At 46.4% G+C, this 27,269-nt stretch overlaps 1 protein-coding gene across 1 annotated transcript in view; it reads left to right on the forward strand.

Moving 5' to 3' along the window:
* The window catches only part of LOC8036613 (protein madd-4), a 46,116-nt gene extending 19,541 nt beyond the window's left edge, over positions 1-26,575 (forward strand). The window contains exons 12-21 of the mRNA XM_040217678.3: positions 1,879-2,073; positions 2,603-2,700; positions 3,444-3,679; positions 7,154-7,299; positions 8,286-8,514; positions 12,478-12,638; positions 13,605-13,751; positions 14,328-14,510; positions 17,001-17,151; positions 24,149-26,575. Coding sequence (XP_040073612.1) covers positions 1,879-2,073; positions 2,603-2,700; positions 3,444-3,679; positions 7,154-7,299; positions 8,286-8,514; positions 12,478-12,638; positions 13,605-13,751; positions 14,328-14,510; positions 17,001-17,151; positions 24,149-24,258 — 1,656 coding nt within the window. The 3' untranslated portion in view covers positions 24,259-26,575. The remainder of the gene's footprint in view (positions 1-1,878; positions 2,074-2,602; positions 2,701-3,443; positions 3,680-7,153; positions 7,300-8,285; positions 8,515-12,477; positions 12,639-13,604; positions 13,752-14,327; positions 14,511-17,000; positions 17,152-24,148) is intronic.
* The last annotated feature ends 694 nt before the right edge of the window (positions 26,576-27,269 follow it).

A 27,269-nucleotide genomic window follows, 5' to 3' on the forward strand; every position in this document is an offset into this window, starting at 1 on the left:
TTTTGAGAGATGACCGACCCCCAAAAGGTAACCCCTCCCCCCCATTTTTGGCATGATTTGCTATTTCTTATAAGAACACAGGAAGATAGCCTACATCTTGGAATGCGGAGTGCAAGTTCGTCTGCTTCTTTTGCAGGGGTTGTGCTGACGTCAGAACTTCGAGCTCTGATTGGCTCTGATTGAAGGATAGTGGGTAACCTTAACGCAGCTTGCTTTGAGGTCTATCCACTATCCTTCAATCAGAGCTTGGCATCATTCTGACGTCGCCCGATTCCTGCGCAAGAAGCAGACGACTTTCTGTCCGCATAGACCTTTTTGAAATGTCGGCCAAGCCACCTTGTCGAGAACCGATCCCGACGCTCTAAAAGTGGCGTTATGCGGTTTCTGAACACCAAGAAAAGCAAACGTCTTCGAAGGAGAAAGCGGGGAATTCATTCTAACCAGACAGCCCTTTTACACTGCCTTTGATTCGTGACGCCGAGGGTGCTCGATTCGGGCGAGCTTGTTCTCCTAGTGCTGCTGTTAGGGCACTGATATTTTAGCTTTTTAGACTGCCACTCGATGGCTCCAACTTTTGAAAAGGGTCTAGTGAAGTGGTACTCATGCCAATGGTGACCTCGGCTGAAATTGGGTTAGTTAGCTACAGTGGGAGATTAGTGAACATTGCTGACAGAGGAGAACAGTCCTCTATTCTTCGTCGTCGTCGTCGTCGTCGTCGTCGTCGCCGCCCGCCCCCCCCCCCCCCCCCCCCCCCCTACCAATGTGGTAACAAGTTTGGCAAATCACAAAATACCAAAATAACATTACTTCTCTTCCTTTTTTTTATTTCTTTTTATTGAACATTGAAAGTTAGTTTATTCTTGATTTTTCCCCTTTTGCTCTTAGGTGGGTTCTTTCTCGGTCTCTTCCCCACGATGCCCCAAAGGCATCTTGGGGAAGAGACCATTCAGGATTGGAACACTACTCTTTGCACTCTGGAGTCCGAAACAGATCCCCTATACCACGAAGGCAGTCACCTCAACTCTGAGCACACTATATTCCTTTTCACCATAACCTGGCAATCAGCGAAAGCTAAGGTCCCAGCGACTAATTGGAGCATCAGAGCAAGGTACGCGACCACATATCGTCGGAGCGCACTCTGCTTGCAGAGGGCTGTCACGTGCTTTGCTTCATCGCCGTTATGGGCTTGAAAAGGACGTAGCATTTGCTTTTTGCCAAGTCATACTGAAACATTGTATAATTGGGTGGCATCAGAGTCTGCTCTCAAAGAACACCTGCCGTTCCTTGACAGAGGCAGTTTGCAAGCTTGCAGACATTGTGCTAGAACTATAATTACAATTTGTACTGACAAAGCAAGCATACCCCATTGTAACGTGGCTAGCCAAGACGTCGACCGACACTAGTCGCGATGGTTCGGGCACCAGTGGGCACCAAACTATAACTCTGCCATCTCGGCGGTAGTGAGGCTACTACTGTCGTTACTGGAACGCCACACTAGAATACTGGGTACTGCTCTGGAGCAATGTGAGAACAAATACTGGAATAATGCGAGAGAAAAATTAGATAAACCGGCGAGTCAACATCGGGGCCAACGGTGTCACGCACTGTGCAGGGCAGTTCTTTTGGAGACACGGCCCATCTTTTGCACAACACAGACTCAAAAGACACTTTCTGTGTCAAAGGTTTAACGTAACCAAAAGGGAGCTTCGTCTACTCGCAGTATCCCGTCCGACCCAGCACACATAGTGCTTTGAATTGACGCGCATGCTGCTGTAGCAGTTAACATCGCAACAAAACCTAAAAGAGAACCAACAATAACCACTGTATTGCCATTTGAAAATTTCCAGGAATTTTATGTGCCTAGTTGCGACTGCGCAGTGCTCCAAGAGCTGTGACGGCGGGGTGAAGACGCGCAAGATTCACTGTCAACGGGAACTGGCCTACGGAACGCTGGCGGACCTGCCGCCGTCAAAGTGTGCCTCGAAGAGAAAGCCCCGTACTGTGAAGCCCTGCAACACCAAGCCCTGCCGCAGGGGAAACCCCAGTTCAGTGCAGGGCGGACCTAAGCGAAAGGTGAACAATGTACACTTAATCAGTTTGCCAGCACTAGTGGTACGATTTCAAGATCAACCTGGTGGTACAAAACTCTTAACAACGATTTTTCCTTCCCGGCCGAAAGCTTTGCGTTGAGTTTGCCCCCCAATCTTTTTCTGGTTCACCATCGTTTTACCTTATCTCATTGATTCCCCGAAAAGCTGACAAATAAATCCTTTCAAAAGCGGATGCACAACCCATCTTCTGCAAAGCAGGGGATCTCGAAAGAGGGGGACGATGTGAGAGAGAAGGAAACAAGCAAGAATGTAACGAGCAAAGTGTACCTTGCCTTTTCAATTGCGCCTCGCACAAAATTGTGTCCCAAACCTAACGCTCCTTCTGCTCGCTGCGTTTTACAAGAACTAAGGTACATATTCATCGCATTGCTACTAGATGCGGTGTCTCAAGCCTCCATATTATGTGCTCTCCCGAGGTGCTAGTACCATAATTATTGAGTAAATAATAGTTTTCTAACTTCTGTGTCGCTCCCTTCGCTCCTATTTGCAAGGTGTCCCTGATAGCCGAAGGAAAGGCTTCCGTCTTCCGAGGAACGACGCTCAAAATACGCTGCCCAGGTGTTGTCGCCAACACTTCGTCTGACACAAGGTTAGAGGCCCTTTGAATCCAATGTGTGCATGTAAAAAATAGAATAGATGCAATGCGACATTTGCGACGTGACGACATAAACAACAAAGAACGATTACAGAAGGGCACAACCGGTCAACATCCTCATAAAATGAAACTGCGACTTCCGTCCAAAGACAACTTTTATCGATGCCGATCCAGATGTAATTGAACTTTCCCGTTTCACACCACCAAGAAAAGATATGGCATGTGCCTAGACCGAGCACTAAATAATGCGTAATATTGCTGATGCTTCCTCATGTTGTGCCAATGAATAGGTGAATAGCCGAGCACTGAATCGTCACTAGGAATGGCACAGATGTGACGCTGCCTTGAACATAACAGCACTGAAACAGTGCTGAGTCAGCACTGTCTTAGCACTGTGCACTAGCACTATAGTGCAAAGTCGGAGCACTGAACTTGCACTACTATAGTGCAAGGTCAGTGCCATTTCCAGCACCGACTATAGCCTGTTGCGAGTTACGTAAAGCAGGACAAGTGCCTCCCACAAAGCTCTCCGCTCTTTCCACTTTAACAGAACAAACGCTAGAGCACTAAACCACCGACTGCGACGGGAAGAGAGCTCTGTGAGAGTGGCTTGTCTTGCGTTTCTTAAACCGCAACAGGCTATAAATGTGCCGAGTTAGGAGCACGCTGTACGTGCAAACGGCACTCGGGCTGAACAAATCCAAGTGGGCAGCAAACCCCACGTTTCGTTTCCGCAGCAGTCGTGCCAAGTGGCTCAAGGACGGCCTCCCCGTCAAGACCTCCTCGAGACGGGTGGTCGTGTCGCGAAAGGGAGGCCTGCGGATCAGGAAGGCGGACTTCCCAGACGCTGGCACCTACGTCTGCTCCACGGGAACCTCCAAGAGCGAGCTCGTGCTTTCCATCCGACCGCTCTCCTCGCCACCTCCCGACACTTCACAAGGACTTCCCTTTGACGTGCTCAAGGGACAGAAAGGTATGGCGGTGCAAGCATTACAGTGATGATGGCAATTTACTTGGAGGTTGCGCTTAGGGCCCCTAAATGAGCTTCGCTAAAATGTCAACACTTCATTTCCTGAATGTTTTCGAAGCGCCGCCATGTTGTTGTCTAGTGCAGACTGAGTGCAAATAGAGATAGTTATGGTTACAAAATATGACACCCCGGGCTTCAGATACGTTGTCAACAAGCTCAAAGGACGTGGTTTTGCTGTATATTAAACTGTTTTAACCACGGTGATGGAAATACTTCAGGTGGCATAACACTGCACCTCCTCTGCCGAAGAGCCGTGTCGAAAATTGGCACGGCCTCCTGAACCTCCGGGTTAGTGGCGTACCCTGGTGACAGGGTGCGTCACCAACCCAAAGGCCGAGGAGGTTGTCCTTTCATCAGCGGTAGTGCGTGCCATGCTACAACCTCACATTGTTTTATGCAGCTTTCGCGTGGTTCTCGCATTGTTTCTAGTCGGTTTCGGCTTCCAGAAGTTGCCGGTAATGGGGTTAGAAGTGCTTCGTGCCACAGTGCAATGCAGGGTATGAGACGTGCACGGAGGAGCTCTCCCTTTTTGTTACTCGACAGGGAAGAGGACCGCCTAAAGATATCATCACGCAATCCCGCGCAAAGACCGCTTGCTGCAGCCGACAGACTTTGTCTACGAGAGACATTTCGAGTCAGAGTTTGTGACCAAATAATAAGAAGCTGTCTACAGGAACCACGTTCTTGTAAGTGTGCTACGGAAAACCGCTCTGGCGAAAGAACGAAGTTTCTAAACTGCCCCAGCTGTCTGACAAAAAAAAATGAAAAACTGACTGCACTGCTAAACGCAATGAAATGCGGTAGCTTCACAGGAACACTGTTAGTGAAAAGAATAAAGGCCCGTTCACACTCTTGCAACCGAGTGCGACCGAGAGAGACCAAACTGGTTTTTAAGCCTCTTGCGATCTCTTAGGACCAGCTCCGCTCAGTGCATCCGGTCCCAAGAAGTCTTTCTCGGTCGTACTCGGTTGCAAGAGTGTGAACGCGCCTTTAGGCAAGGAAATGGTATGGTGATGAAACGGTTATGCACACATACACACCTCAAGGACGGCGTCTAGGACGACGTCAAGAACAATGTCTAGTACGACCTCTAAAACAACTTCAAGGACAACCTCTAGGACGACAGGTCGCGTCACGTCAACAATCGGCTTTTTGCGACCGGCATTTCTGAGCTTACTTGACCGGAGCTTATGCTCCATCCACGGGCGTTACATGACCTCATAACGCGATTTTTGCTTCAGCCACAGGCATTACATGGCCTTGATAATGCGACCTTGAGCATTGTTGAACCCATAAAGCTACTGCTTTAAAAGGACCTGCAGACTGTCAGTGCCTTCCACCCAGCAAATGGCACCGTGCTCTGGCAATGTCAACTGTATTGACCAAATCTATGGTTACACAGTTTTTGAGTGTAATTCAGAGTCACCCTGAACATGCGCCTTATAGAGCCCAAGGACCTGTCATATCACTTTTAAAATTTCTCATCAATGTCAGCATTTTTGATACTGTGCATGCAATCCACCATTCAACCTGGCCGAGCTGCAGAAATCTCTTACAATATTACCATTCTCGTGATTGTTGTTTTAGCAGGAATTGCTTAAAAAGCCAAGAATTCACAATAACAAAAACCAGGATTTAGCTCGGAGTCAGCGGGGAGGTTTTTAGCATTCTTAGCGCTTCTAACTTAATACCAGCATCTTTCAAGCTGCATGAGAATGATAATAATCTAAGAGATTTCTACAGCTCATCCTGGTAGAGGGGCGGACAGCATGCACAGTATCAAAAACGCTGACATTGACGAGAAATTTTAAAAGTGATATCTGGTCCTTCGGCACTATACAACGCTTGTTCAAGGCGACTCCGAATTACACCCAAAGCTGTGTAACCATGGAATTGGTCGAAATTACCACTCACTAGGGAGCTGAAGGAACACCATTCCCATGATTCCTCGAGTGCAGACCGGGGCGCTTAGGGGATTTAGCAAATGGTCTATTCTCCAAATATTGAGCCAGTGAAAATAAAGTAGCTTACAGAATGTGTGATTGTGCTCCATAAACATATACTATATTTTTTAATGGGTAGGCCAATAACGTGACTTTCACCTTTTATCTTTTTCTTTTCTATAAAAGCCGATAGTGCGCTTAAATCTGAAGGCCTGCTGTGTATACACTTCAATGTTTACCATTTCACAGCTCAGCACATACATGTTTCTTGCTTCAGGAAGAAAGGATGCGCTATTTGCACAAACGCTAAATATGACATCGGCCAAAAGCCCTTGATGTATGTTCAGTGCATGTGCTACCCATGTGGTTATGTTTTAATTTTCATAGTGCATAGAAGGTAAGTATCCTCACTCTGGATTGTGGAAAAATTCCACCAGGCGGCGATACTCAAACTTCTCGCTGTGAATATAACGCCACAAATATCCCCCGCCACCTAAAAACTGTTGTATTAAACTTTCACAGCTTAGCACGTGCAATGCTTTGCTTCACTTTCTAAGCGTTTCACTCTGCACATAGCAGATGGACATCGTCGGCCTCGACGACCTTGGCGCCATCCGGTGGCGCGCACGAGTAACAGGAATGAAAATTTGACGCCTCCGTAGACTGCATTAGTTCACCTCAGTCTTCCTACACCATGGTTTTAACACTTCTGAAGGATGGAAAAGATTTCTAGTGATTTCAGATGAAGCTGCAGATAACTGAAAACATTGATATTAATTAGGCATCGCAATGGCCGAAGTACAGCTTATCTAGTCTCTAATAAGTAAAACTCTCCAAAGTGTTTGTTTGATTCCCCATGCCTTCAAAGTGGTCTCCTTATTTTTCCAGTAAACTGAGCCTCCACTACGTGGAACAATTGTGCTTGGTCCCTTAAAGGCCGACGTACACTTTGCGCTTTGCACTTTTGCCCGCTCCCCCTTCCCGTATCCTCTCCACGTTTTACCTTTCCCCAACCTGGCTTCCCCTTGCAGCTTAGGAGAGGGGAGTGCAAAGAGGATTATCTTCCCTGCAGAAAACCGAAGTTGTACGTCGGCCTTTAAAGCTGCACCTGCGGCAGCAGCATCCGCCCCATTGTGGTGCACATGTTGGTTTGGACAAAGGGAAAAGCTTCTGACCGTCACCGACTTAAAGTATCACTGTTCCTTTACTGCGAAACATTTGTCTATGATTGCATAATGCTTGTGAGCTCTGGTGATTGGCAAAAATTTAAAGGTGTCCAAGGCTTAAACAAAACAAGAAACAAATGTGAAAATTCTAAGATGCAAACTTGAGCAAACGTGACATGGTTCCGGAGGTCTTGGGTACAACCAATTAAAGGCCAAAAAGGAGAGATTCTTTAGAAAGGATAATGGCACGTTACATCTCAAGAAATAGATGACTAGGGTTCTTCGCTCATTTGAAAGTTTGTCAACAGCAGACGGTGCTACTTTTGCTTCGAAAGGTCACCACCCCAACGGAGTTGGCTTGAAGCCAGCCAAAGGAGCTGATCTGCCGTCGTACATCAACAGTGTCGAAGACGTGCAGACGAACAAGGAACAAACTCTCTCCCAGGACACAAAGGTGTTGTCTAAAACCTTCTATTTTGAAAATCCATACCTAAAGACGCTTTGTACATGTGCCAGATTACAGCCGCCATTGCTGACCTTCTCGTTTTACTGAGATACCAAGCGGCCTTTGACGAGCCTCCAGAAGGGCCAATGCCAGGGAGAAGGACACAGTCAAATCTAAAATGAGAATAACCTGTGCTGCTGAGGTAATGATGGACCGAAGTGATCAAAATAAGAGGAAACAAAAACTGAAAGTCGCAGTTATGGCAGTACCCATGCACAGCTGCTGCAAAGAGTCTATATGACATAGAGGTGTCGCTTGTTTAAGGTTACTATGCAAAACAAGCTAACAAACTCTCTATTTGTCTGTGAACCAGAACCAAACAGAAACATGATACTTTTTTTTTTTTTTTTCAAGGTAAAACTGAAAAATAATCCTTGCAGTATTCAGCTTAAGGTGAAAAATAAGGCATGTGAAATGTATGTCCCAAAAAGCAGAGTAATGTATTACTATATTTTTTTTTAATTTTTAAGTTTTCAGGTAACCATTTTAAGTCTTGGGAACTCAGCTGAATGACCGTAAAACTTAACAGTCTTTGGCAGCCTTCATCCATGGTTTAGCTTATGAAAACCTCCCTCTGTTTGGGACAAGAAAACTTGTGCACTCATACTCGAGTCAGCTGTCACATTGCGATACCCAAGTCCTGAAGTGCGTAACCTACCTAGCCCAAAAGACACTGTTCTCATTCCAAACAATTTACTAATGATATTTAACATTGATATTTAACATCTTGATGAAAATAAACATAGTTTCTTTTCTAATGCCTTTAACTTTTTTTTTAAACAATTCGAACCAGAGTGAATCACTATTTTTTTTACTTTGGAGCTTTCCCTGAAGTGAAACACAAACCGGAACCAAAAACATTCGGGTCCGACGCTCCAACGCAAAATCTTCAATAACTCCTAGATCTGACGCAATTTATAATGTTAACCTTTCAGCTGGACCGAGCAACCTCCTCCGACGTGGACCAAACCGCCTTCAAGGTGGACCTCGCTTCGGACCAAGAACGCAACGATCAAGGACTCCGAGAGGTGAAGGGGACCCTCGAAGATCCGACAGTCAACTCGGGTGCATCTAGTCGGCCCGGTGGAAACATTCCGCGCATCCAGACACTGCTGTCGGACTTTCACCGGCGGCTCGGCGGCAGTAGTGGTGGCAGAGACAGCGGCAAGTCTCGACAATTTTACTCGCTTTTGTCATTGTGAAAATGGCTGAAAGATGACTGGCAACTTCTTTTCAGTATGCAGACATAACTTATTTCACCCTAATTTCCAGCCTGTTTGCACTTTCTCTGCAAGCAGAATCGAGATGATGATTGAAGCAATGCAAGAGAGAATTTTCGGCAGCCTTGGCAAACATCTTGCGTCGATTGTATTGGAGGTGCAAAACAGTTCTTTAAAACTCTTCGTTATCGCTAAGGAAACCGACAGCTGATTCTCCAGATTGCCACGGTTATTTCGGTTATTTACGCTGTCTCACTTATAAAACTTACGATGAGGTTAATGCCCTTCATCCTCAGATTCATAACTAAAAATGCATTACCGTAGAATCCCATAAGAACGCCCACCCAAAATGGAGAGATGAATGGTGAGACTTGAGGTAGGCTACCCTCAAAGATGAGACAGCAAAACCTCATAAAAAATAATGATAAACAACGGGCCACCCGCTACAGACCACATGACATGGGAACTGGTACCGCAGATCACGGACACAGCAAATTTGCATTTCACGCCGCGATAAACACATGGAAATTTGCTACTAACTCCTGTGTCACGGGAAAGGATATACAGTCGAACCGCGATAGAAGGAAATAAATAAATAGACTCTGCAAAACAACTTCGCAAAAAAATTGTGGTTAAAAAAAAAATTATGCGCAAACGCGAGCGCTTGATAGGTTACTTCACGGGGACAGGCCTTCCAACGTTCCTAGGCTGCCCGAGGATGCGGCGCCGGTAGCGCCGGCGAGGCGTGCGGCAAAGCGGATTCCGCGGGGCTGGCCAGAAAATGGCGAGCAAAAAGTTAACACGGCATAACAGCATCACCACTGACTTTCACTGATCATCATAGTCCACTGTACCGCGGGTAGCGCGGGAGCCAACTTCAGCGGGGAAGCGACGTGATGGCGCGACCGCACGGGCAGTGCCATCTAGGAGAAGACCGAAAAGACCGATTATCGTCTTGCGAGCGTGATGTAAAGCAAAGGCGCAAGCGCACTGTGGGCGCAAAGGGGCAAGTAAACTGTGCGGTCAAGAGTGCTGTGTAGGTTGGAAACATTGGCACCGCCTAAACCAATCAGTGGCCTAAACTAAACAGCCTTATCAGCTTTATTTTTCAACCGGGCGGTTCACTCACGTCAGAGCCGTAAATGACTCACGTGCTTGCTGCCATAAGGAAACGTAAAGTTCTTTCTTTAGATGAGAAAGCAAACGTTTTGGACGCCATCCTGAAGAAACTGCCGAGATCACGAGCACTCGGGAAGTGCTCGACGCAATGGACGTACTGAGGAGGTACACGGCGTCGCATGGGCAGCAAGATGCCGTGTAAGCGCTCTGGGCGCTCGAACGCCGTATGACGCCGCTGCTACTGTCGAACAAGGCGCAAGCAAAACTCGCGGACTACTTTGCCCCTAAATAAATGTCATTTTCGGTGAGTTTTCATACCCGTAAAATGTTTCGGAATTTTTTTTTTGCATGCTAAAGCCAAATTTCGATTTAGCGAAATTTCAATGTAACGAAGTAAACTGCGAATTTTACCGACTTCGTTACATCGAGGTTTAACTGTATCGCAGATAGCAGACACAGCAGATTCGCGTTTCACGGTGCTATGAACACGCAGAAGCCTGCTACAAACTCGTTTGGCACGGGAAGCGATATTGCACGCACAGATCGCGGACGAAAAATGCGGGAACCTGCTATGAACTCGCATGTCAAGGGAACGAGTGTCACAAGAATTGATATCACAGGCGCAGATCACAGACAAAAACATGAAGCTGCTACAAACTCGCTTGTCCCATGTACCAGTACCAAAGATCACGCTGTTGATGTGATGCAGGGTGTTCATACGGGATTTAATGGTAGGTGAATGTTGCCCGCACTGTTCATACTTGTTTGCCCATTTATCCGAAAAGTATGGATTGAAAAGTGCTTTCAAAAACATCACTATAGCATAGCACCGCAAAACCAGAACCGTCGTCATGTTCTAACCTTGTGCTTGCTCCCCATAACAGCACAAGCAGATAAACAAGAATCCTTTATACACGACCTTATGCGTGACATGTGTGTTCTTCTGCCCCTAAAATTTTTACATCTCCGTTTACCGGAGGCACGTTTATCAATGCTTTGTCGTCATGACCAAAAACCCAAAGGTTCTCATTAAAGGGAAGCTGAAGAGGTTTGTGAAAAAAAAAATGAGTAAGAGGTGAATTCTAAACTATTTTTATCATGTCAATCTCAATTCACATTCGTTTTAACTAAACGCAAGAAGACATGAAAAACCTCCGACCAGTCGTTATGTCATACCCAGACCTTTCGGTCGCCAAGCGCGTGTCGCTCTTGTGGGCAGAGCTTGCAATTGCCAGCTTTCCACGTATATTCCCCCGCACCGACATCGGTCATGACATCTTTTTATGAACTTTTTGAAAATAGCAAGAGTGCACATGCATAGATTTGATACGCACTGAAGATGCGCTAGAGCGGAGATTCCGAAAATTCTGGATACGTCACGCTTTGGGAAGGAGGGGCTTCAGCGGTACTTTAAAAATAATTTTCTAAAGTTTCTACGCACCAAATGGAAAAATAATCTCAGTATTCAAGATCCTGGAGGCCAAATGAAGACGATTTAGGTGTTCTTTTTCTCAAATACAAAACCGCTTCAGTTTCCCTTTAATATGGATACCCTGCTACTACACACATATCTCGTTAATATGAACCACGTTAATTTGAATAAACCACTATGTAGAAAAAAATTTCGGGAACAAACCGAGTAAATAAAAGCATTTTTGTCTTGTCAGCATGGACAACTCATATTATGCGCTATTTTTGGGGGAAAGGAGGTGTCCATATTATCGAGACAAGACCATATGTGGATTAAGTCAAAGCATCAGCCTAGATACCCAGGTGGCAGGTCCAAATTGCGGCCGAACTGCCCGCATACTGATGGAGGCTTACTGCAGGAAAAAAGTGACCGCATCTCTACGTGGTGAATGATGTTGATTCGGGCGAAGCTCTGGTGGGTGCTGATGATATTGATTTTGTTCATAGGTAGTGCTGATGGTGCTTCGACTTCATTAATACTGCTTTATGATCGGTGAAATGCAGAGCCAGTGGTTCTAGCCGAGCTTTTCGTTCGTTTTCATCCATGTCAGAAAGAGAATGTGTGGTATGGAACGTGGTTATATACGCATTTGAGCATTTGACCGCAGCGCCCTCTTGTCTATAAACAATGAGCCAATGCATGCAAAGTTTAACGCGATTATATATGCGTTTGACCGCAGCACCCTCTCCTGTATAGACATTGAGCGGCTACATGCAACGTTTCATCCATGACATCCCCAGCTTTGGAGTTACTAGCACATCTCAGAGCCCCCTACTCGTCCCGCAGTCGTGGCCGAGTGGTTAAGGCGATGGACTAGAAATCCATTGGGGTCTCCCCGCACAGGTCTGAATCCTGTCGACTGCGCAAACATTTTTTCTTTTTTTAAGAAGACAGATGGGATGGCAATCGATGTAAGCACGGACGCCGGACGTACAAGGATAGACCCTAAGGAGCTTCGCCCCTAAAAGAAACTAAGTTTTCGGTTGCACGTCAAAAGATCCTCCCCAACGGTTAAATTAATTCTCAGTCCTCCGATAGGGGCGTGCCAGGTGCCTTTAGTTGGACAGGGGGGAACAGCGTACCCGCAAAACAGTCACTTGAGTCAACACACATACAAAAGAAAGAGACACTTACACAGCGCTGTGTAAGTGTCTCTTTGTTTTGTATATGTGTTGACTCGAGTGACTGTTTTGCGGGTGCGCTGTTTCCCCCTCCAGGTCATGAGCAACCAACTTGCCCGAACCTCTGTGTTAACAAGTGCCGTTAGTTAGTTTGGCATGTAAAAGGCCCGGTGTTGACATATGAACCGATTTGCAGCGGTCAGGGGCACTGTCGAACTCCCGCCCGACGACGAGGACCAGCTGGGCGTGCCCAACAGCTACGTTCTCGGGCGTGGGAATGCAGACAACCTCCAGTTCGAGTGGTCCACGACTCCCTGGTCCGCCTGCTCACAAACGTGCGGAGGCAGCGGACTCCAGGTAGGTCGTGCAGAGAGCCACTTCGGGACGTTTTTGTCGCTTTGCGACGACCGTGACGGCAGACAGTGACGACAATCTGTACTTTGTGACGAAAATCTGGCAGGCCAACAAGGGAAATGGAGCTACTTTCGGGTACGAATGAAATGCGAACTACACCACATAAGTTCAAAACGGTCCATCTATATTCGTTTTAGATTTTCTGTGGTACCTCTCTTTTATATCTGCAAACTCTTAATTCGCTCAGGTCGACTGTTACGAAATGCATTGCAAGGATTATTCTGTCTGTCTGTATTCCAAGCAAAGCTGTGGGAGGGATATCTCCAGCTCTAGGAACAATGAGGCCACAGTGACTTCTGTCCTCACAGCGTTTGGAGGTCAAGCGGATGTTCGCTTTAATTTTTGCGGAAATCGCCGATTTTAATTAGAGTTTCTGAGTCATAAGAGAGGCGTTGCGACTTGTCATTGGAAGTGTCAGAGCACACATCACTTTCAAATAAAAATTTCTGTATTTCTTCACCAGCTATGCGAACCTCCATGACGAGGCTATGACGCCTTTCGTTGTGCTTGCAGATGTCAATACGTTTTTCCTGGGACAATGGAACCTTTTTTCAGTGGAAATATAAGACAAGCAACCAAATAACCCGAGGGGGGTGGAGCATTAGTGGTAGTGCCGCCATCCGCCAGAGTGCGCACAAAACAAGCTCTGAAACCGAAAAAAACAAGCCAGACTTACAGTTGGGTCTGTAATGGATGGCACAAGTGATGACGTTAGTTGCCGAGGGGTTATAATGACAGAGATCGGACATAATTTTTAACTACAGTCATTTCCGTAGGCCTTTCTAGACTAGCACAGCTAGGTGATCCGAGAAATCGCTTCCCGCAGTCTTTTCTCCCTCTCGATTGCCGTCCACCGTACCCGCCTGGCGCAGTTTGCCGACCTCGCGCTTTGCTTGCATTCCAACGCAGGTGCGTTCCACACAGTGCATGGTGCGGCTCCACAACGTCTCTCGAACCGTGGACAGCACGCTGTGTGCCGGTCTCGAAGCCCCCCAGATCCTGCAGCGCTGCGGTTCGGCAGGGTGCCCACTCTGGGTCACCGGAAGCTGGTCCCAGGTCAGTCATCTCTCTAAAGCAAATGCAGAAAGAGCTCGTAAGAAGTGACTGCCTCAATATTACGGGGTAAGCGAGGTAATCTCATTAACCTAACAATATTTTAAACTAGGGGTTTTTAAGCTGGGTTCGTCTGGCCACTCCTGCACTAGACTATGGTGTCGAGACACTATCGCACTAATCCTTCATTACAAAGTCGCATATCTGCTGCAAGAGACAAAGGGTCAAACCAAAACTAGGAGAAGAATGTGTTGTTCATGACTGCGGAAGTCGCATTTTTCTATGTTTTGGAGGTCATGAAAATTATGTTTTTAAGGACTTCATATTTTTAGTAACGAAACACGTCTAGGATGTTTCCGAGTACTGCGCCATCATTGCACAAAACCGAGAAAAAGAAAATGTACAGCGCTAAGCAGCCGATTTTTGCGCCGCAAAAAAGAATTATTTTCCTGCGGCAAGCATATTTCCCCAATAGTTGCGTTTAGGCGAATATTTAGGCACGTACAAAAGCCTTTTCAGAAGTCGTCCGGGCGTCGAGCAATGACGAGTCTTGGCTCTTCCGCTTCCTCGGCGCTGCAGTGTTCCGACGGCCGCTGCTTCACGCTGAGCACGTCGGTGCAAGAGCGCCTGGTGGAGTGCCGGCTTCCCGACGGCACCCCAGTCGACGAGAAGTTGTGCGACGCCTCGACGCGCCCGCAGGACCAGCAGGAGTGCCTCAGCGAGCGCTGCCGCGGCGTCTGGAAGGTTGGAGACTGGTCAGAGGTCGGCACCTTTCCCTGCACCGCCGCTGTCCCGCCGGACACCTAGGCCACGGTGTACGATGTATATATGGGTGTGGACACCACGCACATTGCAGCTGCCGGATTAAATCCTCTTCTCGCCCCGGTTGCAAGCGGCGCCACCACTTTGCTAAGCAGCTAGTGGTATCCTGGCGCAGACCCGGTTTGCCTCCCTTTTCTATGGGAGACACACTTGTTTTTAAAGTCGTTTTCTGCTTGCGTTGTGTCGTGTAGGATTTCATACTTGCGCTATGTACGTTGCTTACACGCAGCTTCGTCATCAATGACCCTTGTTTCGTGCCTTAACGGCGGCAAGAACAGTTTTATGAATGCGTCAAAGCGGAGAGACCTGTGGCATTGTGTTCAAGCCACCATCTGTCGAGGTCCGAGCGGATGTGCCAAGCAAAAAACGCATGCGCTCGATTTTCATGGCAACGAGGCACTTTTTTTGTTTGTTTTAGATTCTTTCTTCCCTCGGTCGCACCGTCTGGCCAGCAGAGACGCTGTCGGCATAGGCTACTCGGGCGCGCGCCCACGGGACTTTATCCAGTCGGCCGCGTCACAGCGTTCGTCGTGCTGCGTGTCCTCACCTGAAGAGTATCTTACACCGTGGCCTAGGTCAACTCCTCCCGATGACAGGGCTGCAAGCCCTGGACTTTCCATGTCCAGCTTGGGCCACACATTGGACACGATCGCTGCGTTAGTGTTTGGCTGGGACCCGCATTCAGACGGCAAGGCGGGAGTCCCGGTCAAACCCCGACTTGGCAGATACATCCAATCCATGTGCCACGCTGGCTTCCAGTAGGTGATATAGAAAATACAGGGCTGCTGCCTCGTTATCTAAGAGGCGTTGGCCTAGTGGAGGTCGCAGACTGGGCGCAAGTACTCTGTCAACATGCAACTGGGACTCGTATCAAAAAAGTTCTGACACGAAACCAAATGATGATACAGCACTCGTATTCAATCTGCACCTCACACTGGCCTCCGGTAGGCGACGTAGAATATCCGCGGCACCACAGCTTTATCTCAAGGTTGGCTCGCACGTTTGCGACACACTACGACCGACTGCAATACAACCGGTTTTTAGACCGCTTGTCACTGCTTATGATGGGCCGCGCACCAGCGATGGCAGTTGTGAGCGGCTTAAACACCGGTTGTGTCAGTCGGTTGCAAAGGTCTGAACCATCCTCAACAAGTGTTGGGCAAGCCACAGGAAGTGTCGCTTGCTTGCAAACGGTCGTGCCCACTTAAAGGGATACTGAACCGAAATTTGGATTTCGCAAAGTAAGGCTGTAGAAGTGTTGAACAGGACGCTACAAACTCCAAAACATCACTCGTACATCGATATCTCAAACGGATGGCCGTACTTTTAGAAAAGAAGGGCGCGATCAGGCGAGTTCTTTGACGTAACTGTCCTCTGGGAGAATTTGAGAGTGAGGAGAAGCGGCCTCGCTTCTCTCCTCCTTGCTTCGGTTCACCAGCTTGACGGGACGTAGCGAGGAGGAGAGAGAATAAGAATCGTGACGTGCTCTGACGCGTCGGCCTCGTCGGCCGGGTTCAATCGCGTACTTCTTTTCCAAAAAATACGGCGATCCGTTAGATATATCGCCGTATGAGTCATATTTTTTGGTTTTGGAGCTTCCCACCTATTCGCCCGGCCTTGTTTTGTGAGTTCGAAATTTCGGTTCAGTATCCCTTTAATGCTACTCCCTCACAAACTTGACACTTCGGCACAATGGAAGAGAAAAGTATGCAACGGAAACATACCAGCCACCTTTCCTAAATGCTTTGTTTTAGGGGGCACTGTATCCTCTTTGTGCACAATATGACCTCAATATTGTAAGCCACTGAAACAGAATACAGTGGAGCAATTGTAGACTTTACTGCACTAGCCTTATTGTAAATGTGATTTTACTGCAAAGACAGACTGGTAGAAGCACGCTTTGCATCCAGTCCTGAAAATACCAAAAACGGCACGAGTCATCCCGTGCCACTAGTGCTTGCAGACCTACCCTTTGATGGTTTACCATGAGGGCTTGTTGCAACAGCCATAAAGGTTGTCACCATTAAACCGCGGTGTGCCAAACTACGTTATCCACATTCATAAAAGCAAGTGAACGCAGAGCGCTCATCCGTCTGCTTCTTGCACAGGGGTTGCGATGACGTCAGAATACCAAGCTCTTATTGGCTGATTGAATAACATAGTAGATAGACCTCAAGGCATCCAGCATTGAGGTCTACCCACTATCCTTTCAATCCAAGCCAATTGGAGCTTGGCCTCATTCTGACGTCACCGCAACTCCTATGCAAGAAGCAGACGACTTGCTCTCTGCATAGGATTGAACTTGATTGGTTTATGGCAGCCGAACCCTCCATATCGGGCGATCACTGTACAAGAAGACTGGATCTAGCCAAAGGAAAAGGGAAAAGCAGTTTCTGGTTGCCAAACTGTTTCACATTGTCTGCTGTGTAGTGCACGGCGACGTGCGGTGAGAGTGGTTTCCGGACGCGGATCCTGCGCTGCGTTTGGTACGGCACCGACAAGCCGGCCGGAGACTCCTGCCGCAATCAGGACCGGCCCGAAGTGCTCCAAGGCTGCGATGCTCCCCCTTGCAACGCCACCAGTGAGTAGAGGTCATGTGCTCCAGGCTTCGATCTCAAGGGGACCACATGGTCCCTACCTCAACTGAAGTGTTTGTCCCGTTTAAGTGGTACTTTTGCATGTCTGACGAACGTCTACGGGCCACCAAGCACGCCCTCTACTTCATTCACTCCTAAGCTGACGGTGGAGTGGAAGCTACATGCTCGTTAGACCATTCGTACACTGGTACTTTGCCACATGATAACACTCCCGCCCATACAAACGTGCATTGAGTGGCATCGAGGGATGAAAGGGGGGCAGTCAATTGGTCCGGCGAGCACGTAGCTCCCACGGCACCATCAGCTTAAGGGTGAACCTAGTGTGATGTATGCATTATTGTTAACAAGGGCTGTAGGCCTTTGTAACAATGCAGAGGGCCAGAGGTTCCTCGAGATTAAGAATTTGATGACCTCTGCATTAAAATGCCTTCTTTTTATTTTCTGCACTTTAACCATTTATTTTAAATTTATAAACCATTCCATTTAGCGCTCTCTGGGCGGCACCATTTTGTGCGACCGCAGCGCCCTCTCCACACATCCGGGAAGTTCAGCGGGTTCGGCGGGGTAAAACGAGAGAGAGGGCACGTGCCCGACTCCGCTAGCAGACGACAAACCGGGAGGTTGCCGTTCTCCATCTTTGGGCTATATCGGCGGGCTCTACCGAACATCGAACTCTCGCTCGTGGCTGCCGTTGTGAAGTGGTTCGCGTTCTTAGAATAGTTGTGGCTACTCCAAAATCAGCCTATAGCTCTCTGTTGTTCTATTTTGCTAAATGATCAAATAGCATATCTTTTTCCCGTTACTTAAATGGCAGTTGAGTCAGCCGGCAGTACTACCCTCAACTACTGCTTGTATTGCGGCAGGAGAGCATGTTTTATTTATTATTTCAGACTTCCACTCATGGCCGCTAAAGGCCTACACCAGTACAAACTTTTGTATAGTAAAAAAGGTACAGCAACCGGATTTACTTTTCGCCAAAGAGACCGGCCAATCTGACACAGTTTTCCCCATTTTTTTATTTTTATTTGCACGCAGGTAACAGCGCAATTGGACCCTGTCAGTCTTTTTATCTAGCACAATATTACATAACTGGCATACGAAAATCTGCGCATCTGCGCTTGAAAGTTCAAAAATGACGCAATTTTAAAGAGTTTGCACGCCAGCCGGACGCTAGCTACAGCTCACTCGGCGGAGCGGACGTCATGCGGGGTGAGAGGGGGAGTGCATTTTTTTCTCTTTTACCCTCTCTGCTATGACCCTAATGGAACGGTCTACATTCACCAGAAAAAAAAAAAATTACTGTTTGTGCAAAATTTATTTACAAGACAAAGTTTCCTTTCAATTTGATATACCTCGTTTCAGCTTCCGTCCGAGCACAGCCAAAGGCTGAGGGACGGTTCGCAACTTCGGGAAGAGCATTCCTACGCACCACAAAGTAGTCCGACAATGTATTTTTTTTATATATAACTGTTTTCTGCGTAAACATTACACAATATTCCAGATCTGTGCTGCTAAGAATGATTTGCAACTAAAGAAATTAAATATATGAAGTTTATGTTTTTAAAAATATATGTAATTGCATGTGGTTTGGTGAAAACACGTACATCCGCTGGCAACACTGCTGCAGCGCTCGGTTTTTCTGTGTGATTTCGTCCCGTAATGGTCGAATCGTGTGCTTCTTTGCTTTACTCACCGAGTCGCTTCAAAACGTCCTTTCGCAAAGGCACGTTTGGGCGTCAGGCGCGAGAGGTCGTGATAAATGCCTACTTTCAAAAATTCAAATTCGGCAGGAGACTCCGGTCGCGTCGTACCGCGAATGCGTTGTAAACAATCAAAGCGTCCGGCCCTCTACAATTCACTGATACGCGGCGAAATCAGGGCACCCCTTTACCTGCCTATCACATTGAACGCCGAGAAGCTGGTGGAAAGAACCGCGTCTCGAGCCCTGGTATATCCAGAAAATACAACGAAACATCAACGGCCGGGTCATCGGGCACCTTGCAATGTATACTTACATCTCGAAACTATGTCGAAATGGTGGAAAGCTCGGACACGGACGCCAGCGGCCAGCCTACGTACTGACATCCCCTGTGACTAAGTTTCAGAACTTGAAAGGGCACTTTTTAAATTTGTAGCAGACGATTCTGTTGATACAGCCGTAGCAGACGAAATACTCGGCAAGCGCGGGCGGCGCGGACTACCAGCGGCGCGGCGGAGTGATACAAAAGTGCAGCCAAGATCGCATGACCGATTGCAGGCGTGTGATTGGCTCCGGCCACACGTAGCTCTGGCTGCGCTCGGACGGAAGCTGAAACGAAGTATAGTAATAACAAAAAGAATGTGTCGAGTATTGCGCTCGACACTCGTGTGTTTCAGTATAATTAAGACCGTTTTACTGTAAGAGGGCAAGAGAGAAAAGGGGAAAAGGCTGCCGGCACTTTTTTCCTTTCCCGAGTGATTAGAAACGAGCGAAAGACCCGGATGAACGCCTTAGATGCCCGTGTTCCTAAAAGTTTGGTTGTTTTCTTTGCGGTTTTTTCTATTTTATTTTACTTCCAGATGTAATTGGAGCTAGCGGAATCAATGACGACTATCTGCTGGTCATCGGGACATCATTGTTCGGTAATAGGCTGCATGAATAACAACTGAAAGCGCTGAATATTATCGAAAGACATCTGTATTGTGCTAAGGATCCGACAAGGCCACTGCGGCTGAACTGTCTTCAAACTTCATCCCTTTCCAAATGACCAAAACCTCCGGCAACAGTGGGTTGCGTCCGTAAACAGAAAAGATTTTCCCCCAACGCCATTCTCTCGAGTGTGCTGGGAACATTTCGTGAATAGAGCGCGCACCAAACTTACCGCCGATACCCTCGATGAACATGGGCTACGCTCGCAAGATGGACGCAAGTTCTCTCGTGAGGATCGCTATTTCAGCTTGTACTTAATGCTTATATTTCGCACCGCCGCCGGGTGTGGCTGGAAATAGTCGAAAAGTTAGTCCCCATCGGTTTTTCTTAATCACAATCTTCTACGTGATAGCGGAGAGCCGCAAACTTGCGTTGAACGCTACGACACGACTGGGTTCTTCTTATTTTGCTAATTAGTACATGACGTAGCTCGAAAGGAAACTTCAATTTGTATTGGTGCAACATGCTCATGCATTAATTTCAAATTGTTGATCAACTCGGTTCAGCAATAGGCCCATTTCAACATCGCTGCTGTCAGTTCCAGACGAAGGACACACTTGTCCATACGGGATCCTTAAAGGGACACTGACACCCCCCAAAATTTTTTTTTAATTTTTTGCCAGGCGCTTCATTATGATGTCGGAGGACTACCCAATTAATATTTTGCAACAGAGTAGCGTATTTTTTTAATAAAGCCAAAAGACGCAACTGCTCGAAACCGAAACCGAAACCCGACGGAGGTCGGAGAAGTGGAGAGAAGAGAGCGAGTGGCGGAAGTCACGTGGCTACACCCGACCGTGTTTTTTTTTTTTGTTTGTTTTTTTCTCCTTCCCGGTAGCAGACGACATGCGGCGTACGGGAGCTGTTTGCCGTGGGATTCTTTTGCAGTTATGTATGTTCCGCTCGTTGTTCTGTACTCTAAGATGAGTTGTTTTGTATATTGAGGAGTTGGAGATGAGTAGTGAGTGCCCGTGGTGAATTTTGATCGGCTCCGAAAAGAATACACCCAAGATGTTGCGTGAAGAGCTGGCTGACAAGTCCTGCGTCCGAAACAGAAGTGGCATTGTGCGACAGAGTTTCCGAAAGATCAACGGGATCGGGACCAATGGCTGGCTGCAATTCCTGTAGACCATTTACGGGCACCTCGGAAAGCGGACGCTACCTGATTTATATGCTCCTTGCATTTTGTGGAAAGTGATTACATTGAGTTCGCAGGTGTCAAAAAGGAAATCCCATACCATTTAATTCAGCGACGTGTCGTCCACAAAATCTGTTTCATTTTTTTTTCCTTCAGTGATAATTATAAAAAAAAAGAAATGTAGACATCGAAAAACATTAAAAAAAAAAAAAAAAAGTGTCACGGGGGATCGAACCCGATACTACGGCGTGTAAAGCGGACGTCTTTCCCACTGAGCTACTGGGGCATATCGAAACTAGTGGATCTCTTTCCGTAGTAATAATCCAGCCGATAAACTGTAAGTTGGAAAGTTTGCTACCGATTTTCCTTTAGCAAAAGCACTCCCGGGTCGAAGTCGGGATGCACCCCGCATTGGCGACATTCTCACCTTGTAAAGAAATTGTACGCGTACATATTCAACTCGAAGTAGACACGTCGTGCTTGACGTTTGCGCGAGCGATGTCTTCAGCCACGAGAAGGGAGCGACGGCTCGGCGACGTCTTCGTGCAAATCGGCTTGGTGGTCGGGCGTGTCGTACGGGATGAAGACCAATTCTTTTGATCAGTCCCAAATTTCTCTTTTAAAGGCAGACAAAATTCTCCGGTACCGCGAACGACAGTTCTGAAATAGAGGTCCCACGCCCGTCGTCCGCTGCCATCGCGTCCCTGCGAGTCCCACGATACGCGAAACGACGCACGCACAGAATGCTTCCGGTTGTCTGTGGAACTTTTTTTTCAATCAACGTATTTGCAGCTTTTTAGAAGCCACAAAAAATGGGTTTCATATTTTTTTCTATTTTTAATAATGAGTGTGTGCCTTCAGTGACCCACGACTTTGATTAAATTTGGTGGTCGCATCGATACCTTAGAAAACGGCCCGTGACCGCAGAAAAGAGAGTGAGCGAGACTCGAACCGGCCAGTTCTTGATCGGCGGTTTTCGGGCGGAAAGAAACCGAATTTCGAGCCGCAAATTCTGTTCTGGGTAGTTGAGCTCTCATATGTCACGTACAACTAAAAACCTCGGCGAGCATAAATACCCTGTCAGTGTCCCTTTAATTAACACCTTCATAAACATCTGCAAGCCCGAGGGAGCTTCCTTCGATCGTTCCCAGCAATCTTATTTCGCACGTCCTTGTTCACATTAAATACAAGATAAAATAAAACTTAAAGGGCGGACAAAACAACACACTTGTCCGTCCTTAGTGTTTTCTTCTTCCTTTTATTTAACTTTACCATCAACGCACTCAACTAAAGTTTATTGTTCACATTATATTTCATTGTTGTGGACAACATGCAATGCCAAAAATGTTCTTGGTGTACTGCATCTAAAACGGCAAAAAAAAAAACCGAAGAAAAATTCAATTGCTGTTAACTGAAACAATATTTTGAGTACTCTCCTCCAATTTCTATCGGTGGCGCGTTCAGTGCCACGTTCAGTGTCGCTCATCTCAGCATCGCCGCACTGGCGGATGCCATAATGCGGGGCAAAAAAAGTTCTCAATGAGTTTAAAAACACCATCCGCAGAACAAAATAACAAAAGATGGGCCCCAGGTCGGATACCCGCACTTTGGAGCACTGAACTAGCACACTCAACACAAAAGCGGCGCCCCGAAGAGCACTTTCACCAACGTTTCTAACCATTCAGCATGGCTGCAGAATGCGACGCTCGCTAGATGACGCCACGGTATTCAAAATGGCACTGCCCACAATAAAACGGTCTGTAGTCCACAACTGCACTAAAATGCGCTTGTGGGTAAATATGTGAAATTCAGTGATGAAAGTGCCATTTGACCTTTTGGAGCAGGCCTTGTAGCAGGCAAAATGTTGTTTTGGAGCAGGTAGTGGCCCTTTTGGAGCAGGGTCCGGCATATGTTGGCATATTACTTGAAAATGAAATAATGCTGCATTGCCATACAAAGCCCTTCTCTATCATTGGAACACAGCGTCTGTCGCCTTTTTAAGGCAGGACATATAAAAATCAACTAAGTAAACACAAAAGAAAACATTTTTTTAATAAAGTTTATCTGCTCGTCAGATAAAAAATACAATTAAATATGTCACACTGAGTTCTGATGGTACAGGATATTTCGTTTTATCAGCCTGCACTTCTTTTAAGGTATCTGCAACAGCATCTAACGACCCTCACTGTTGTGGAATGTTTTAGTTTAGATTAGAGTTGTCTTTCGGGCAGCAGCTCCAAATATTGCGGTATCTGATATTCGCTTCAAAAATTCCGATTCATTTTCGATGTGCTGGCGAGGTCACGATCGGATCACGGCGAGTTAACCCGTTGAGTGCGCTCCTTGGCATGCACCGACGCGCTGCAGAGAAGCAACGCCCGCGGAGCAGACACCGCAGTCGCGCGAGTCGCGCAGTGCTTTGTGCTCCGAAAAGTATGGCGAGGCTTTACCAGCACTAAATCCAGAGTTTGGTGCAACTTAACTATACTTTGTTTTAGCTTCGGTGCGAGCTCAGCCGAAGCTACAAGCGCGCACATGAAGCCCGTAACAGTGCCCACACTGCACGAGCCCACGCGTGAGTCAGCAATGCAGAGCATTGGGCTCGCGCTTGCGGGCCAACACTGAAAACATCCACAAGCTCAGCCTCTTTTTTTGTTAAATAGGCTGCTCAGTGGGATGGTTCTTCGCTTAGCCTCAGCGGCTTTGGTCTCAGATGTTGCTATGTTGTTCCTTTCAATGATGATGATGATGATAATGCGCACTCGCAGCTTCGGTTTGCGTAACAGTTGCGGCGCGGAAAATACCGCGGTACAGCCATGTGCTCTGATAAAACTTCAATTTTTAATTTTTATTGCTACATCTCATCTCGGCGCAGGCATGGCGCAATTCTTCGGTAAAATGACAATTTGGCACTACATGTAGCAGGATTACGTCCTTGGCGCAATTGGCGCAGCACTTCCATCACTGGAAATTTAGACTTCCTTGTACGTATGGCTCTTGTCAAGAGAACAGCGGAGGAGGAGAATGACTTTCTGCAAGTGGTATTGAGCTAGGAGAGGCACCAACAAGGGTTAGCATTCTAGACAATATGCCCTGCTCCCCACACAAAAGCAACAAAAGCTTCATCTCTTCTTTTTTTCCTTTTCTGACGCAGGGCAGACATGCGAAGACCACTCCATCAAGTGTCACATGATCCGCCGCTTCAGCATGTGCCACATAAACAAGTACCACGACCTGTGCTGTGCCACCTGCGAGCGCAGCTAAGCTCTCTACCAAGGTGCAAGTTTGCCCCTGTGCCCCCTCCCCACCCCCCTTGCCCCCCCAGCAACGAAGAGGGTCACGTGACTCTTTTGTGTACCAACTGCAGTGCCCCAAACTGAGATTTTAAGTTGCAGAGGTGCTTCGTAGCTCGTCGCGGCATGCTGCAAACTTATGAAAATCCCGTCGCGAGTTTGATAGACTGCTTGAAGCTTTCCAAGCGCGTAAAGAAGACCATTGTTGCCGAGCCATTACGTTACGACAACTTCGCGTCAAGCGAGGCGAGCCCGTGCAGTTGCGAGAGGTGTGTTCATAGAAACATCAACTACTTGAATCATTTCTTGGACGCTGTTTTGTTGACAGACATTTGCATTCAATGTTAAGTGCAGGCAATACCTCGTACCAATAAGAATTTAATGACCCAAATTAATACTTGGGGTACTGAGGTACATGGATCGACTTCGAAACGTCCCGTAAGCTTCCACATGAAGTAGGTCAATGAAATGACTGACTCTCTATGAAACGTCACGACGGAAAGCGGTTCAATGCAACGATGGACCACGAAGGAAACCGGCCAGTCTCTAAAATTGCAGCGTGAGGTAAGGTAAAATGAAGGTGAGCCATGCCCATAACCAGTGTAACTCCGCAATGCGCATCCTTTTCAGCTTACAATGACGAAACAGTTGTTTGCGTGCGACACAATCTTGCAGGAGTGTACTGCTTACCTTCGCGAGATCACTGCAGTTATCAGAGGTGTTGACTTTGCACTGCTTTGTGGGGCATTACTCCCAGAAAAAACTCTTTCTGAAACGGGTAGGCAGCTAGAAGACAAAGAATGTGTGACTGCCATTTTGTGTTTCTTTAGAACACGAACAAACACAATTCCACTTTTGTTTTCTTACAATTTAATGTCACTAGTATGCTCGTCTTTTTTTCTTGTAGTATAGTATATTTTTCTGATGTTACATTTTTAAATAGGCAAAGAAAAAAAAAATCATTTGCCATAATCTTGTACATTCCAAACTGTCTTTACATTACATATACTGTCAATGTTTTTAAGAATTTGTGCATTTTGTATTGAACATTATATTGTTTGTCCTCAGTGGTGCGAAAAAATTATTCCCAACAAGCAATATAAAATATACTCACGAGATGATATACAAGTTTGGTAAATGAATTATTCCACACAATTCCACCAGAGAAAAGCTAATACTTAAAAATAGCCTCTATTTTTTTTTTTTTTATCTCGCAGCTTTGAGTTGTGATGCTTTATAAAAACATGGCGGATTACAATTTTGTAAAAAAAAAAAAATTAACTACAAAGCCTAGATACCAGAAATGGATGACCCAAATAGAACAAATTACTTTACAAGCAAGTTCATATCAGCATTTGGGTGTATCAACCTTAATAACTTTTGATGTGATATTTATTTGTTGTTCAGTGCAAATGCTTTCTAGAATATGTTTAGAACAATCATAATGTTCATTATATGCAGAAACTAGCCCCATAACTTAGTTTTTATCCAATCAACACATTCCATTGCATAATTGTGTTCACTTCCTTTACCTTTCAGTAGTTCGCAGCGTGCACAATGTAAAGATGACTGTCAAAATCGTGCTCGCCATTTGTTGGTTGTGCCGTCCCTTTTCCTTTCTGTGCTTACTTTATTGTGTTCCAGCTATAGTATGTAGCTTGTCAACACTGCCATGTGACTACACAATTTAATGTAAGTCAAGAAAACCTCAAACCTTGACTGTAAATCTCCCAATGAGACCCACCGCTCCAAGTAAACATTCCCAGTGTTAATCATGACATGTAGTTTCCCGTTTTCTTCTGTTGTACAATTCATAGGCTCGATCAACAGACAGGCACCATTTCGTCTGTTATACAATGTCCTGTTAGAGATACCCAATAAACTACAAATAATGTAAAGAAATATTTACTGGCAGCTTAACAAGTATTTAACATTAATTCCTCTCAACTCGTAATTGTGACATTATCAGTGTTTATGGTAATGTTTCTTTGTATAGCAGTTTGGCACTTGTGTGAACATATACCTTGAATCAAAATGACATTTGGAGCCATGTTACGAGTTGCATGAAAGATGTGTGCCAGTCTGGGTGGTTACTCGCAGTGCATGTTTTTTTTTACATGTTACATACCCACACTTCTCCGTTACGTAAAGCTTGAGACAAGTTAGCAGCAGTGAAGGGAATGTACAGGCAGAGTCACTGGTTCACGCCCACAAAGCAATAAGTTGTGTGTCTGTGAGATGTTATTTATGGATCTCGTAGTGCCAATAAATTATGAGCTAGAAGAGTGGCTTCTGCTTCAACTCCCTCTTAACCTTTCATAGGTCTTTTCCTTTTTTTCTTTTTTCAGGAAAGACGTGCCCCAGTGGCCCAGTTTTTTCCCAAGGGGATGGTACAAAGAAAAGTTGAATGCACAGAATTTTGTGTTATCAAATGGGAGCATACCATAATATCCCGAGATAGCTAACCTGAAATTGAGAGACAATCGGGCAAAAGTAAGGACTGGGCTTAACTTTCAGTGTACAATCAAGTTGAAAAAAGACAATATTTTTAGATCATGTTTTTCTAGTCAAACTTGCTATTGCAGCGAGAAGCAACGAAGCGAAGACGACTGTACTTCCCGGTCGGCAATGTTTTCTTATATCCCGCCATAGCTAACTAGTCGTATTTAAGCTAGGGTCATCATTGATCCGAGGAGTAGGCTATCTTTCGGTGTTTAGAAGGAAACAGCAACTCTAGCCAAAAATAGAGGTGGGTTATCTCTCCTACGGTAGTTCTTGCAAACTGTCCGGATTGAGAAGTATCACATAGAGCAGGGGTCTCCAAACTTTTTGGCTAAGGGGCCGGACTGGGAATCGGTCGCGATCTCGAGGGCTGGGATATAAGCATGGACATTTAAAGTATAAATGGGCTCTTCGTTTTCGTCTTTTTTTATTTTTATTTTCACGTCCGTGACATTTTTTGAATGGAGGAATCTTTTTTCT

The sequence above is a fragment of the Ixodes scapularis genome, unplaced genomic scaffold (assembly GCF_016920785.2).
Source record: "Ixodes scapularis isolate PalLabHiFi unplaced genomic scaffold, ASM1692078v2 PGA_scaffold11__112_contigs__length_91849675, whole genome shotgun sequence".
NCBI lineage: Eukaryota > Metazoa > Arthropoda > Arachnida > Ixodida > Ixodidae > Ixodes > Ixodes scapularis.